The sequence below is a fragment of the Colobus angolensis genome, unplaced genomic scaffold, assembly GCF_000951035.1.
Source record: "Colobus angolensis palliatus isolate OR3802 unplaced genomic scaffold, Cang.pa_1.0 Scaffold15, whole genome shotgun sequence".
Classification (NCBI taxonomy): domain Eukaryota; kingdom Metazoa; phylum Chordata; class Mammalia; order Primates; family Cercopithecidae; genus Colobus; species Colobus angolensis.
The window spans coordinates 3,591,445-3,608,173 of record NW_012114599.1 but is presented as its reverse complement, the minus strand read 5'-3'; the positions used below and the strand labels follow the sequence as shown (position 1 = coordinate 3,608,173).

The 16,729-nt window shown below is 36.2% G+C and overlaps 1 protein-coding gene across 1 annotated transcript in view; it reads right to left on the bottom strand.

Annotated features, from left to right (window-relative positions):
* The window catches only part of SRBD1 (S1 RNA binding domain 1), a 238,751-nt gene that overhangs the window by 172,741 nt on the left and 49,281 nt on the right, over positions 1-16,729 (bottom strand). The window contains exons 11-13 of the mRNA XM_011935886.1: positions 12,258-12,361; positions 3,242-3,349; positions 673-830 (exon numbers count right to left, since the gene is read on the bottom strand). Of these exons, the coding sequence (XP_011791276.1) occupies positions 673-830; positions 3,242-3,349; positions 12,258-12,361 (370 nt within the window). The remainder of the gene's footprint in view (positions 1-672; positions 831-3,241; positions 3,350-12,257; positions 12,362-16,729) is intronic.

The window sequence follows — 16,729 nt, the reverse complement described above, 5'->3', positions numbered from 1 at the left end:
AAAGGAACAATAATAAGTTTGGCTGACTTCTCAACAAAAATTATAGTAGTCAAAAACCAAAATATGACATATTTAAAATACTGAAAGTACTGCCAATCTTGAATTCTACACCAAGCAAAAAATATTCTTCAAAAATGAAGGCAAAACAGAGATGTTTTCAGACAAACTAAAACTAAGACAATGTGTCTCATTAAAAGTAATAGCATAGAGTTCTTTAGGCAGAAAGAAAATAATCTCAAATGGAAGCACAGAAATGCAAAAGAAATGAATATCAGTGAAAATGTAAGTAAATAGGAAAAAAATATTGACTGGGCTAAACAATAAAAATGTCTTTTGGTATTCAAAATATATACAGAATGAAAGTGCATCATATACAAATGCAACACAATAATAGAATCTGATGGAAATTAACAGAGTTCGAGCCTAATTAATCCTCAATATCTCTACTGAGGCATAGGAAGCATATAAATGATAGTTGTATATTGACGGGTTTGATGAACAAATGAGAGAAAAATGAAGTTTGATTATCTGGTTCCCAACACCCCCATATGTGAGAAAACCACTTTCTAAGTCTTAAAGATTAACATTATTTCCAAATCCTCATGAAATGTATGAAGTGAAACTTATAACCAACCAAACAAGTTTTATATGGAAAACTGCAAGACAACTTACTGGTAGGAGAAATTATAGCTAATTTGCAACCATGTTTATAACCAGGATCCACTCCCATTAAGGTGCGCCCTGGAACAGGGCTTGTTAAAAGGAGCTGACGAAGGTTCCGTCCAAACATCATTACTGATTCCTTCTCTGCATCTGATGTTAGTTTGGCTCTTTAGAAATAGAAGAAAAGGTTTTTCATTCACCCAAATTTTCTTTCAGAAAAGGAGCATTCATTTTGTACAATTATTTCTCAAAGGATAATTTATTATAACAATATAACTTAAGAGAAAAATATACAAAAATTACATTGACTCTATTTTCACTAATCACAGTAATATATGATAGCACAAGCAATTCTGAAGCAAGTCTTGTAAGTTTATCATACCTACATTACATTACCTCTCTATCTGCTCTCTACTGTATATAAAACCCATGCTTATAAATATGTGTATATGTGAGAAAGAGAGTGTACACACATTTGAATGTCACATGGGATGGAAACAAAAGTACGGACAGTGGGCAGGGAGAAAATACCCCAGACAATGGAAACAGCGTATGTAAAGGCTCACGGCTCATTATAGAAACAGCAAGTAATTTTGTATGCTAAAGTAAAAAGAAATAGCGAGACAGAAGTAGAGGCAAGAAAAAAACAGATCACAAAGGGTCATGCATGTTCTTCACAAGAGCTTGGATTCTATCCTGGAGACAAACAAGATCAGCTGAAAGAAGTATACAAGCATGAAATTATGAGATGAGAATTTTGAAAGGGCGATTTGTAATATGCACCGGAAAAGACAAGACAGAAGACCAAGATCATCTATGAGCTTGTTCAGTAATCCAGACAAAAAATGATGTCCTCAATTAAAAGTCACCATGGAGATAAAGGGGAGGAAAAATTCAAGTTACAATAAAAGATGGCAAAACAGATAGCACTTTGTAACTGACAATGTAGAACTGATGACAGAGGTAGATGTGAAAAATGACACATGGATGAATGATCATGACAGTCACGGGAATAAGATTTGCAGAAGTAGGCTATGCATAATATACAGTCAACCAAATTAAGTGACTGCAAAATAAAATAGTCTAAAAAACAAACCAAGTGGGAGTTTCCTCCTCTTTAATTGTTATTCAGGTAAGTACTCCTATCAGGAGGCATATCTGTAGATAATACCTGCAAACTAACTTATAAACTGAAATAAGTTATATTACTTTACGGGCATTTTAGAAAAAGAAAAAGAAAGTACTCTTGCTTATCTACTGCTAATAGAATTCAGAAAAGGTTTATACATTCAATGATCCCACATCAAACTGTTTACATTAAACCTTAATGAAATTATTCCACATGCAGTGAAGTTACTCAAATCAAAAATAAATGCGAAAAATGTCAAAAGTGCCACTAGACATAAGCAACATGAGAAAACAATAAAAAGAAAAACATACAAAAAGAAATTGATATTCTAAATAACAAATTTTCCTTCAGGAAGAACCAAATTCCTAATTTTTAAAGTGTATGCCCTAGCTCTCAAAAGCAAGAGATGTTAGACAGCTTGAAATGAAATACGATTCTAAAAGGAACAATATTTTTAGGCTACATCTAGGCTAAAATGGATGTAACAAGAGATTAAATGACTTTGGTAAAAATAAATTGGACAACAGGACTATGTGTCTTTTTTAATAGTACCTGCTCACTCCTTGCTCTGAACCAATCTTAACTCAATGGTCAAGTCCAGCAAGAGAGAAACAAGCCCTACATAGGCCGCTAAAAATTCTAGAGAGGTTGGAGGGATGGCTACAAAACTACAGTTCTCAAGTCGCCCTTGCTGAAACTTACAAATAAATGAGAATGAAAACAATCTATAATACTTTGGAAGGAATGTATTAGGGAATGTCTAGTTTCTAAAGATTGGGTACAAAAACAAGGGTTACAGAGAAGCAAGAAAGAGGAGTTTTGCCTCCCTACATTTCTTTTCTTTCCATCTTCTGTCCTCTAAACAATTCTAAACCCCACCTCTTTTGCAGTTTTCATCTTTATTACTTAGTCCTTCCATTAGTCCATTCACATTGCCATTTTAATAATCTCCTAATATTTATCATTGATGATAATTTCTCACCCAAATAACTCCGATTTGGAGTTAAAAACAAAGTAATTGACTCATCATGTACCCTACTGATATTTCCTTATGCTTTCTTTGGCTCTCTTACCTCTAAATACTGCCTCCAACTAACTTCTCCATTAACTTCTCAGTTCGCTTCTTCCAAGCCAAATTTCTAATCAATAAAACCACTTGTTTAGCTTGGTTGTCAAACTGCAAGACTAGTATCGCAGGATTTCAAGGGGTGCACATTAAGTGGTCAAGATTTGAAAAACGTATCATAATTAAGAACTATTTTTATGATCTATGCATGTGAAAGCATCTACAGATTGAAATCAAGCCTTAACTTTAACACTTTGTGATGCAGACTAAATTTTTTCAACTGGTTAATCAATCAACATATATTTGCTACACACTGTAGTGGGACTAGTACCACATAATAATAAGCAGTACACAAAATTAAATAAACAAGGCAAGATATATACCTGAATTCTCTACAGAGAAGAGGATAAATAAGGCGTTTAAAGGAATCATTCAGTGAATCACGTAAGATCTTCATTAACTCTGGCCTTGCAAAGCCACGTGGTCTCCACCTGCAAAACAGAAAAGCCCACACTAAAACTGATGCAACAATAAGTAAGGCCATAAAAGGGCTCTCAAAAAGAAGGGAGGTGGAATACAGAAAGGGGTAAAACCCTTATTGAAGTCAAAGTAACATAATCCGTGAGGAAAGGCTGTGGTGTCTGGAAATTATTACTATGACATCTGGAGTTTTTATTTTAAAAATCCTAGTAACTATCTATGGTCAGATATAAAACAAGGAAAAAACTTCCTCTTCAGTAAAGGGTCTCCAAAGCATTATTAACAATGGCCAAAATCTTAAGATACAAGAAAGGTACCAAAAAATTACTACAACACTGCTACAGACTGAATTGTGTCCCTCCCCAGATCCATACCTTGAAGATGGGGTCTTTGGGGGATAATCAGGTTTAGACGAAATCATAAGGTTGGGGATCTCATGATGGAATTAGTGCCCTGATAAGAAGAGGTAACAGAGAGCTTGCTCTCTCTCTCTCTCTTTCTCAACCATGTGAGGACACAGGAAGAACGCAGCTGTCTACAAACCAGGAGGGAAGCCCTCACCAGAAAATGAATCAGCTGGCATTTTGATCTTGGACTTCTCAGCCTCCAGAAGTATGAGAAAACAAATTTCTCTTGTTGAAGCCACATAGTCCATGGTATTTTGTTATGGCAGTCCAAGCTAAGACAGCTACTGTATCCTTTTTTTCCCCTTTCTTTGTCTTTTTCTGAGAGTTAAAGTAGACTGAGCAAAGCAGAAATTCTGTTTTAACCCTTGCCTCTTGCCATTTTTGAGTAGCACTTACTCTATTGCTCAGGCCACAGTGCTCTACCAGGCAGCATCTGCATATGTAATGAGGAATATAAATGTCACAGAACCAATTGTTAATGGACACTGGAGAAAGAATAGAAGAGAAAAAGCACAAGCTAAAAGGACAAATGTAGCCTCACTGAAATTGTCCCTATAAACCTTATAAAATTAATCAGGAAAGAAGGGAGGGCTAGAAATGAAAAGAAACCAAGCTGGTAGCACATTCAACATTAATCATGAGATCAGCTCACTCTCTGACCTGCTTCCTCATAGTTGTTTGGTGCCTACTGTCCTAGAATTACACAGACCCTGTTACTAGATTATAGCTTCCCTTAACTGCTCCATAGGTAACAACTTGAACATTATGAGATGTTAAGTTTTCCATTTGAATACTCTTTCAGGTCCTGTGTACCAAAGAAACCACTGACATCAGCTAGTATGAAAGACCCACCACCAAGAAGCTGACTCACCAAAGAGTACAAGTTTCCATATCCTGATGATTTTATCCCCCTCACCCCAACCAATCAACGACCACAATTTTCCAGTTCCTTGCCCTCCATGATCCCCTTAAAAATCCTAGCCCAGGCTGGGCACAGTAACTCACATCTGTAATCCCAGAATATGGCCTCCCAAAGGCCAAAGTGGGAGGATCACCTGGAGTTCAAGACCAGTCTGGGCAACATAGCCAGACCCTGTCTCTACAAAAAATAAAAATTTAGCTGGATGTGGTGGTGTATGCCTGTAGTCCCAGCTACTTAGAAGGCTGAAGCAGGAGGATCGCTTGAGCCCAGGAGGTTGAGGCTGTAGCAAGCCATGATTGCACCACCATACTCCAGCTGAGCAACAGAGATCCTTTCTTAAAAACAAAAACAAAACAAACAAAACAAAAAAACCCAGCCCAGAACTTTTTGAGGAAATGGATTTCAAGGCCTCCTCCCATCTCCTCACTCAGTGCCCTGCAATCATTAAACCCATTTTTATTTTTTTTATTTTTTTTTGAGATGGAGTCCCACTCTGTCACCCAGGCTAGAATGCAGTCATGTGATCCTGGCTCACTGCAACCTCCACCTCCCAGGTTCATGCCATTCTCCTGCCTCAGCCTCCTGAGTAGCTGGGACTACAGGTGCCCGCCACCATACCCGGCTAATTTTTTGTTTTTGTATTTTTAACAAAGATGGGGTTTCACCATGTTAGCCAGGATGGTCTCAATCTCCTGACCTCGTGATCCACCCACCTCAGCCTCTCAAAGTGCTGGGATTACAAGCGTGAGCTACCTCACCTGGCCCATTAATCTCTTTTCTCTGCTACGAATCCTGCTGTCTTGGTGTATTAGTCTGTTACTGCACAGTGGGCATATAAATCTGTTGGTCCTATGATACTATCTACTCTGTTTCATCCATCTATAGCATCTTTGCCCTTGCCCTCTTGAATGAAAACCATTAACAAAATATTAATTAAAATTACCTTAAGGGTACTCTCATCCCCTTTACTTATCTTAGGCTAGGAAATGAACTAAATTTCACTGAACAAACATTTAAGCACTTACAATATTTTATTCCAAAGATTACATAAGAGCAACTAATTGAATCTCTTCCATAGAAAGTGTCATATAATTTTTAAATTTTAGTGAAAGTGCTTTTAGGCAGGATACATCCTTCCTTCCACCTAAATCCCTGCTGCTCCCTACTGTAACATTTGTCTGAAGGAATTAGGGATACAGAGGAGTAGGATTTCTCTACTCCATTGAAAAAAGGCATGAATTCAACAAACACACCTTTTTTCAATGAAACAAATATTTTAAAAATGTATGGCACAATAAATGTAAAAATAGAAATAAATGTTAAAGATATGAAGAGCTCAAAAGCAGAAGTGACAGCAAACAGCAGTATAATACACTAGTTAAAAGTATGATCTGTTCTGCTCCATGACTTTTTTATTTTTTTTTGAGACAGTTGAGACAGAGTCTCACCTCACTCTGTCACCCAGGCTGGAGTGCAGTGGCACCATCTCGGCTCACTGCAACCTCCACCGCCCAGGTTCAAGCCATTCTCCTGCCTCAGCCTCCGGAGTAGCTGGGACTACAGACGCGCACCACCACGCCCAGCTAATTTTTGTATTTTTAGTAGAGACAAGGTTTCACCATTTTGTCCAGGCCAGTCTGGAACTGCTGACCTCAAGTGATTTACCTGCTTTGGCCTCCCAAAGTGCTGGGATTATAGGTGTGAGCCACCATGTCTGGCCTTGCTCTACTTTCACGGTGGATTTACTTAAGTATATCTGTGCTACTACTTCTTCATCAGTAACATGGGAGTAATAATAGTTTACTTCATTGAATTGTTGTGAGTTAATATATGCAAGGGACTTATAATGGTGCCAGATACATTCTATGCAAGTTTTGCTGCTGCTGCTATTATTATTATTAATTTGGGGAATCCAATGTCAAGAAAGACTTCCGAAAAGAAACATCTGAGATGGGCTTTTTAATGAATTGTAGTTTACTAAGCAAGAAAAAAGAGTAAGAGCATTCTGGGAAGAAATCATAGCATATGTAAAAGCTCAGAGGCATGAAAAAGCATGGTAAATTGAAGTAACTATAAGGTTAGTGCTTCTAGGAAATAAAGTGGCAAGATCAACAGAAGGGAAGATGAGGGTAGAAAATGTGGCAGTGACTAGATCATAAAGGGTCTTATACACAAAGCTATAGAGTTTGACCAGGTAGGAGAGAGAACATAGTCCTGAATCATGGAACAATATGCTAGACAGTCCTTAGAGGCAGGAAGACCCTAGTGGAGCAATTTTTTTTAACGTATGTATCTGATTTGTCTCCTAGGGGCATTCCCTTTAAGCCACTGCTTGCAGGAAAAAGCCAGAAATCTTAAATATCACCTACCCATACCCTCTCAAACCCCCAGTAGTCTTCTTCAAGTCTCAAGATCCTCCCTTGGCTTGGACTGCTCTCCTCCCCTTCCTGAACAGAGAGCTGTGGGTCTATTTAATACTTGAGGATGTCTTAATTATACCCACTCAGTTGAACTTTAGACCGCCAGACCCAGCCCTGAAAGAGAACAGCTTTTTCATTTCTTACGTTATAGCAACTCCTTTTTGCTCCTTACACCAAAACAATTCCTGCCCTTCACCGGCTTCCTGGGATTTATTGAAGGCACTTAGCATAATAAGGGACCTGAAATAGTATAGTAAATTCACAAACCCTGTTACTTAAATCTTTAAACTTAAAGAAAATATGATGGGTTTGCCTTACAGGATGTTATCTCAAAACTTGATTCTTCCTCTAATTCAATAGTTAAATACATCTGAATAAAACTAAGGAGGACTCACTTAAACCAAATTGTACACTGCAAAACACATGCTATGTATGTTGCATACAATGAAACACAAAAATTGAGGTGAGGGATCACAAACTCCTCCAAAGAAATATTCTCTACTTTGGCAAAGAAATATGCTCTCCCCACTTCAGATATGTCAGATAAAGATAGGCTCTCTCCACTGTGCTTTTTTCCACATTTGAAAGAGAGACAGTTTCCCTTAAATCTACACGAAAAACAGCAGCACAATTTTAGAGAACAAAAATTAACTTATCAAGTCAAAGACACAAAAACATGCAAACTCAAAAAGACAAGTTCTGAAGCCAGGTGTGGTTGTGTGTGCCTGTTGTCCCAGCTAATGTGAAGGCTGAGGCAGAAGGACTGTTTAAGCCCAGGAGTTTGAGACGAGCCTGAGTAACACAGTGAGATAATGTCTCTATAAAGAAGTTTTCTTAATTTTTTAAAAAAGTTTTCCTTAGATATGTTTTCATTTAAAGAGCAAATGCAGAAACTTAAATTTCTGAGGTTCTCACAAACACAGCAACTATTTCAGCATCTAAAAAGCTTAGAAATCCTCTTCATACTTACCTTGTACTAGTAACATACAATTCCAAATGAGGAATTGTTCAGTTGCTGAATTTGGACCTAAATATTAGTTTCAATACAAATACATGAGCATTAAATTCTTCCTTGTTATGCTAATTAACTTATGTAATAACAAGATTGCCATTTAAATCATTATTTGCCTATTACATAGTTCTTAACATATTTATAGTTTGATAGTAACTATATCATCTACCTTATTGTTCAAGCCACACAAATTTTTTTTTTTTTTTTTTTTTGAGACAGAGTTCCACTCTTGTCGCCCAGGCTGGAGTGCAACAGAACAATCTCGGCTCACTGCAACATCCACCTCCCGGGTTCAAGCAATTCTCCTGCCTCAGCCTCCGAGTAGCTGGGGTTACACGCATGCACCACCATGCCTGGTTAATTTTTGTATTTTGTGTAGATACAGGGTTTCACCATGTTGGTCAGACTGGTCTCGAAGTCTTGAACTCCTGATCTCAGGTGATCCTCCCACTTTGGCCTCCCAAAGTGCTGGGATTATAGGCGTGAGCCACCACGCCAAGCTGCTACACAAATTTTATGCTTCACTTCACCTCTCCCTAACCAATCCACCCACCATTTAATCAGATACCTTGTCCTGCCCCTGTCTACTTCCTAAATATTGCCCAGATCTGTCTACTTATTCCCTACTGCTACCACCCTAGTCTAAGCTACGATAATCTCTTGTCCCATATCTACTCTTGATTCCTTCCAAATAATTATCTACACTGTGGCCTGACTGATCTTAAAATGCAATCTGATCATCACACACTCCTGTATTTAAAATCTGTATTGGCTTCCCACCATCCTTAAAAGAAAAAAGTCTTTAGCATACCTGAAAGCTATGTATTAGGATCTAACCCGTGTCAACATCTCAATCTTCATTCCATGTCACTTCTCTTCCTTCTCCTTCTATCTCCGACCTAGACTAGATGTCAAGTCCACACTACTCAGGGTTCTATTACAAGCACTTTTCTTCTTCTTCTTACTGCACTTTTCCTTCATAACTTCAACATACTCTTAATGATTTTCTCAGTGTTGTTCTCATGAAACTATGTTGTCATCATGGACAAGCAGTGTATCTGTCTAATTTACAGGTGAATCTCCAAAATCTAGCACATAACCTGAATGGATGAGTACATACAGAAGAGGGTGGAAGAAATAGGGAAAAAGAGAGTAATAAAAGGAACAGGAAGATTCATCAAGTAAGCACTTCGGTAGTCATTCACACATGTTTAATGGGAAAAAAAAAAAAAGTTCTTTGAGTATAATTCTTTAGGTCCTAGAAAAGTATTTCAGCTCTTGGAATTATCTAAATTAAGAAAAAGTTTCAGGCCAGGCATGGTGGCTCATGCCTGTACTCCCAGTACTTTGGGAGGCAGGGGGGGTGGATCACTTGAGCTCAGGAGTTTGAGACCAGCCTGGGAAATATGGCAAAACCCCTGTCTCTACAACAAAGAAAAATTTAGCTGGGTGTGGTGGTACGCACTTGTAGTCCCAGCTACTTGGGAGGCTCAGGTGAGAGGACAGCTTGAGCCTGGGAAGTCGAGGCTGCAGTGACCCAAGATCATGCCACTGCACTCCAGCATGAGTGACAGAGTGAGACCCTGTCTCAAAAAAGAAAAGAAAAAAAGAAAAAGAAAAACTTCCAAACCTGACTGAAAATTATATTACTATGCCATAATGATGTAACATGTTACATTGTGGGCTAAATAATATTACAGATTTTTCAATTGGAGAACTAAATAAAAGGAAGTCATAGAAAAATAAATCACTGTAAAAAAATTCCTTGACATTTACTTAGTCTAAAGATAATAAATAGCTTAAAAGCATATTTTTCTTTAACTATTGAGGACTGACTCTGATACTGAGTATTATGAATATTTACAGAAAAATAAGCCAGAAGTTGTCTTCAACTTACTGTGATTTACTAAAACATTTCTAAAAAGAATTAGCACAATAATCCACTACTTTGTAATAACAAATACCAACAAAGGCCTGTTCTTCACCAGGCATTGTGCTACACAGTTACATAGATTATCACTTAATTCTCTCAAATCTATAAGGAAAGTATTACCATTTTAAGGACAGACAAAACTGAGAAAGAAATTAAGTAACAAGCCCATAGGTGCAGAGGTAGAAAGTAATACAACTGGAATTCAAACTCAAATATATCTACTTCTTAGGAGTTTACTCTATGAAACTATCTTACAGTTTTATCATATCTTATCTAATTTTCTGATTTTTTAAATCTAGGATTTCTTTTAGGCATACATTTTCTCTTTCCTTTCATTGGAATTTATTTGGTTATTTATAAAGAAAATAAGCATTCATAAAAAATGACAACTAGCCAGGCATGGTGGGTCATGTCTACCATGCCAGCATTTTGGGAGGCTCAGGTAGAAGGGCCGCTTGAGCCCAGGAGTTCAAGACCAGCCTGGGCAACACGGCAGCATGGCAAGACCTCATTTCTTTTGAAAAAAATATCAGTTTAGCCAGTGGTGCGCACCTATGGTCCCAGCTACACAGGAGACTAAAGTGGGAGAAACACTGGAGTCTGGGAGACTGAGGCTGCAGTGAGCTATGATAGCACCTGTGTGCTCCAGCCTACACAACACAGTGAAACTCTGTCTCTCAAAAAAAGAAAAAGAAAAAAGACAAGACAACTATATAGGAAAACATATACAAGTAATACAAAGACATTTACTTGCCTCTAATGAAATCATACTATAAATAAATGCTAATTGTAAATTGTCTTTTTAACTTAATAAGACATGTTCATACTTCAACTTCAGCTCTATTTCCACTTTTTCAAAATGGCTGCACAGAATTCCACCATATGGACATAACATAATTGGCTTAAGCAATTTACCTGTTGATTAACATTTAGATTGTTGTTTTACTTAAAGGTTGTTTAGTTAGTAGTATTTGGTTGTTAAGCAAGTTGATCCTTCATGGCTTTTAATGAATTAACAAAACAGTTTTGTTGAATGAGATAACTGATTTCCAAAATCCATGATACTTATTCTCAAAGAACAATTCATCTAACTTTTTAAGTATCATTCCTAGCAATCTCTCTATTCTAAAGTTACATAGAGCCAGCTGGTGATGAACTTTATCAAAATTTACATCTCCTAGCTGCTAGGAAGCCACTTTACTTACCTCTTTGTATCAGTTTTCTCACTGGCTAAATGGTGGCTATAAAATCTGCTCTACCAACTAAATAGATTGTCGTGAGGATCAATTACACTCTGAAAAACTGAAACTAAAAGTAAAAAGTATTATACAAACATGATGCTATTTTAAAAGGCTCCTTAACAAATAAAAAGGGTAATAAAAAATTACATAAGCTTAGACATTTCCTTAAAATATCTAAAAAATTTAATGTTTCTTTCAATCATCCTTAATGTGCAACATTTATTCCCAAATACAGAATGCTTAGAGATTTATATTGTAATATCCAATAAGTTATTTTTTTGTTTCCACCATCCTTAAAGAGCTAAACACTTCAGATATGATACATACAGTATATCTTTGTTTATTTTTGCAAGGGAAAAGATGATCTTACAAAAGTTTCAAATAGTACAGAAAAGTAATGAAGTAAAAAAGTTCTTCTCCACAGAGACAATCAGTATCAAAAATTCCTCATACACCTTCCTGGATATTCTCTATTTAAACATGCCTGACACACATACTTATTATTATTATTATTATTATTATTTTACTGCAAAAGGGACACTATTTACCTTGTCTGTCATTGGCATTTTTTTTTTTTTCTGTGACAGAATCTTGCTCTGTCGCCCAGGCTGGAGTGCAGTGGCGCAACCTCAGCTCACTGCAACCTCAGCCTCCCGGGTTCAAGCAATTCTCTGCCTCAGCCTCCTGAGTAGCTGGGATTACAGGCACGCGCCACCACACCTGGCTAATTTTTTGTTTTTGCATTTTTAGTAGAGACGGGGTTTCATCATCTTGGCCAGGCTGATCTTGAACTCCTGACCTCATGATCCACCCCCCTCGGTCTCCGAAAGTGCTGGGATTACAGGCGTGAGTCACCACACCTAGCCTGTCACTGGCTTTTTAATAATTTTTACATAATAGACATCTTTACATATCAGTACATATAGATATCAGTATATTTCAGAAAAGAAAGAAAGAAAATTCTGTAAATATCTGTAAACAGACCTGTTTTGGATGCACCACCTACAGAATTCATCCTTCACTCCATCAGAAATATTGACCTTAACCGTCAGTACCTTCAAATTTTCTCCACGGTTAATTGCCAGAATCTGAGTGCAAACATAAGGCAAAGACTAATAATCCACAAAATATATGAAACAAATCAGGCAGCTATGTAGCTGACAGCTATATGAATTTTTTACTCATTTATTTACCAAGAATACATTTTAAAATAATCATTTACTTTACACTTTTTTCAAGTAACATACCTCCCTCATAAGGAAAATCCTAACATGCTCTTAGAAAATAAAATGCAGATACAAAGCCTGCCTATCACATGTACAAGAAGAAACTTTGATGATCTAAAAATCTCATTGCAGATTCTACTAATTAAAAACTTTTGATCATCTGGAGTTGGAAGGGTATACTTTTTATAATTTGAAAAGATAACCCATGCTAAGATAAATACAAACATGTAAAATCCTAGGTGCAATACTTAGTAGCTACAAATTGTTACCATCCATTGAGCATTACTAATTGTAGAGCCCATCTAAGCACTTTAAATATACTATCTCAAGTAATCCTTAGAGTCACCAGTGATGTGTGTATTATCTTCATTTAATATAATAATTTTTCTGAAACTTGTTCCAAATCACAAAGCTAGCAAGTAGCAAAAAAAGAATTTAAACTCAGACTTGTCCATGCTCTTAATTAAAACATTAAAAGTATGACTGTCTTAAAACACATTTAAAACACTCCTTAAAGAAGTACAAACAAAACCAAAGCAAGCAAAAGAAAATAATACATAATAGGGTAAAAATAAAATAGAGAATAGAAAAGCAATAAATATCAACAAAACCATAAATTGGTTCTTTAAAGATATCAACAAAATTGACAGATCTTTCGCTAGACTAATCAAGAAAAACAACAGGAAACACTCAAATACCAAAATCAGGAACAAAAGAGAGGCCACTACTAAGGACCTTATAGAAATAAAAAAGATTATAAGCGATACCATGAGCAACTGTATAACAAATTAGACAACTAAGATAAAATGGACAAATTCCTAAAAAGACACAAACTACCAAAAACAAACCAAAAAGAAACAGAAAATCTGAACAGACCTATAAAAAGTAAGGATACTGAATTAGTAATTTGAAAAATAAAAAGTAAGGACACTGAATTAGTAATTTGAAAATTTCCCACAAATAAATGTCCAGGCCCAGATGGCACCACCACTGAATTCTACCAAACATTTTTAAAAGAATCAATATCCATTCTTCACAAACATTTCAAAAGATATTAGAGAAGGAAAAGCTTCCCAAATATTTCTATGAGGCCAGTATTACTCTGATACAAAAACCAGACAAGACTTCACAAGAAAACTACAAACCAGTATCTCTTATGAATATAGATGTAAAAATCCTCAGTAAAGCACTAGCAAATCACATCCAGAAACATATAAGGATTATACACCAAGATCAACTAGAATCTATTCCAGGAATGCCCTGTTGATTTAACATTGAAAAAAATCAATTAACCTAACACATTATATCAATAGAATAAATAACAAAAATCCTAAGATCATCTCAATAGATGTGGAAAAACATCTGACAGAATCAGGTAGCCCTTCATGATAAAAAAAAAATTAACAAACTTGGAAATATAAGGAAAGTTCTTCAATGCGAGAAAGGGCATGTGCACAGAAATCTCACAGCTAACATCATATTTACTGATCAAAGACCAGAAACAAGACAAGTGTGTCCACTCTCACAACATTGTACTGAAGGTTCTAGCCATGAAAAAGGAAGGGAGGCCATCTATATTGGAAAAGAAGATATAAAACTTTCTCTATTTGCAGTTAACATGATCTTATATATAGAAAATTCTAAGCAATTCACTACAAAACTATTAGAACTAATAAAGAGTTCAGCAAAGTTGCAAAACACAAGCTCAACATATAAAATTAGTTTCTACATACAAGCAATAAACATTCTGAAAATATTTTTTTAATTCCATTTATGATACCACCAAAAGGAATAAAATACTTAGGAATAAATTTAACAAAAAAAGTTCAAAACTTAAATGGTTGACCTTTGAACAATACAGGTTTGAATTGCATGTGCTGACTTATACGCAGAATTTTTTCAACCAAACAGGGATTGAAAATACAGTAATCGCCGGGCGCGGTGGCTCAAGCCTGTAATCCCAGCACTTTGGGAGGCCGAGACGGGCAGATCACGAGGTCAGGAGATCGAGAACATCCTGGCTAACACGGTGAAACCCCGTCTCTACTAAAAATACAAAAACTAGCCAGGTGAGGTGGCGGGTGCCTGTAGTCCCAGCTACTCGGGAGGCTGAGGCAGGAGAATGGCGTAAACCCAGGAGGCGGAGCTTGCAGTGAGCTGAGATCTGGCCACTGCACTCCAGTCCGGGCAACAGAGCGATCTGAAACCCATGTATAAGGAGAGCTGATTTTTCATATACATGGGTTCTGCAGGGCCAACTCTGGGACTTGCATATACATAGATTTGGGCATATGCAGGGATCCTGGAATCAATCTCCTGTATATACAAAGGAACGACTGTACTCTGCAAACTACAAACATTGTTGAAAGAAATTAAAGAAGATCTAAATAAATAGACATCCCATGTTCATGGATCAGAAAGCCTAATATTGCTAAGATGGCAATACTCCCCAAGATGATTTACAAATTCAGTGAAATCTCTATCAAATCCCAATTGGCATCTTTCGTGGTAATTGGCGAACTAATTTTAAAACACATATAGTAATTCAAAGGACTGAGAATAGTCAATTTTTAAAAATAAAAATAAACTTGGAAGATTCCCACTTCCCAATTTCAAAAGTTACTACAAAGACACAGTAATCAAGACAGTGGGGACTGGCATAAGGATAGACATAGAATGGAATAGAACTGGAGTCCAGAAATAACCCTATACATATAGAGTCAACTGATTTTCAACAAGGGTACCAAGACAATTCAATGAAGAAAAGCCAGTCTTTTCAATAAATCTGGGATAACTAGAATTAACCACATGCAAAAGAACAAAAGTGGACAGACCCCTACTTCATGCTATACATACAAATTAACTCAAAAGTGATCTTAGACCTTAATATAGGAACTAAAACTATAAAATTTCCATTAAAAAAGAAGAAAACATTTATGACATCAAGTCATAAAGCCTTCTTAGATATAAAACCAAAAGTGTAATCAATAATAAAAAAATAGATTGAACTTCAACAAATTTTAGTTTTTGTGCCTCAAAGAATAGTATCAAAAAAGTGAAAAGAAAATGAACAATATGGGATAAAAATTTTTGCAAATCATATGTCACATAAGGGTATCTAGAATATATTTAAAACTCTTACAGTTCAACAATAAGAAGACAAAACCCAATTTATTTACTTTCTTAAGAGAAAGGGGTTTCACCATGTTGGCCAGGCTGGTCTCGAACTCCTGACCTCAGGCGATCCGCCTGCCTCAATTTCCCAAAGTGTTAGGATTACAGGCGTGACCCATCACGCCTGGCCACAACCCAATTTAAAATGTACAAAAGATCTGAAGAGGTATTTGTACAAAAATTAAATACCAATGACTGATAAGTACATGAACAGATGCTCAACATCATTAGAGAAATGCAAATCAAAACACAAAAAGATGGACAATAAATGTTGGGGGGGATGTAGAGAAATTGGAACCTTCACAAACTGCTGGTGAGAATGTAAAAACGGCATAGCCACTTTGGAAAATAATATGGCAGATCCTCAAAAGGTTAAACGTAAAGCTACCATATAACCCAGCAATTACATTCCTAGGTACATATCCAAGAGAAATAAAAACATATGTCCACACAAAAACTTAGACACGAATGTTCATAGCATTATTCATAATATCCAAAAAGTAGAAACAACCGAAGTATTCGTTTACTGATGAATACATAAGTAAAATGTGGAGAATCCATATAATGTAGTATTATGTAGCAATAAAAAGGAAAGGCATACTAATACATACCATAACAAACAAACTCGGAAATCATTATGCTAAGTGAAAGAAACCTGCATGTTGTATGATTCCTTTATATGAAAGACCAGAACAGACAAATCTGTAGAGATAGAAAGTTGGGTGCCTTGAGCTTGACGCAATGAAATATTTGGGAGAAAAATGTCCTAAAATTGCTTGTGGTAACGGTTACACAACTGAGTGAATTTACGAAAAACTACTGAACTTATAAAGTTCTAATAGTTGCATTATATGCGATATGAATTTTACTTCAATAAAGCTATTAGAAAATTAAAACACTCTTTTCTTAAAGCACTCTTTAATACCAATTATTAAGATGACAAATCATAACACAAATTAACCAAGTAATTAATCAAGTTAACAGCCTCCCTTAAATAATATTTGCTAGTCTACACATATTTATTTATTTATTTATTTATTTTTCTTTATTTTTTTT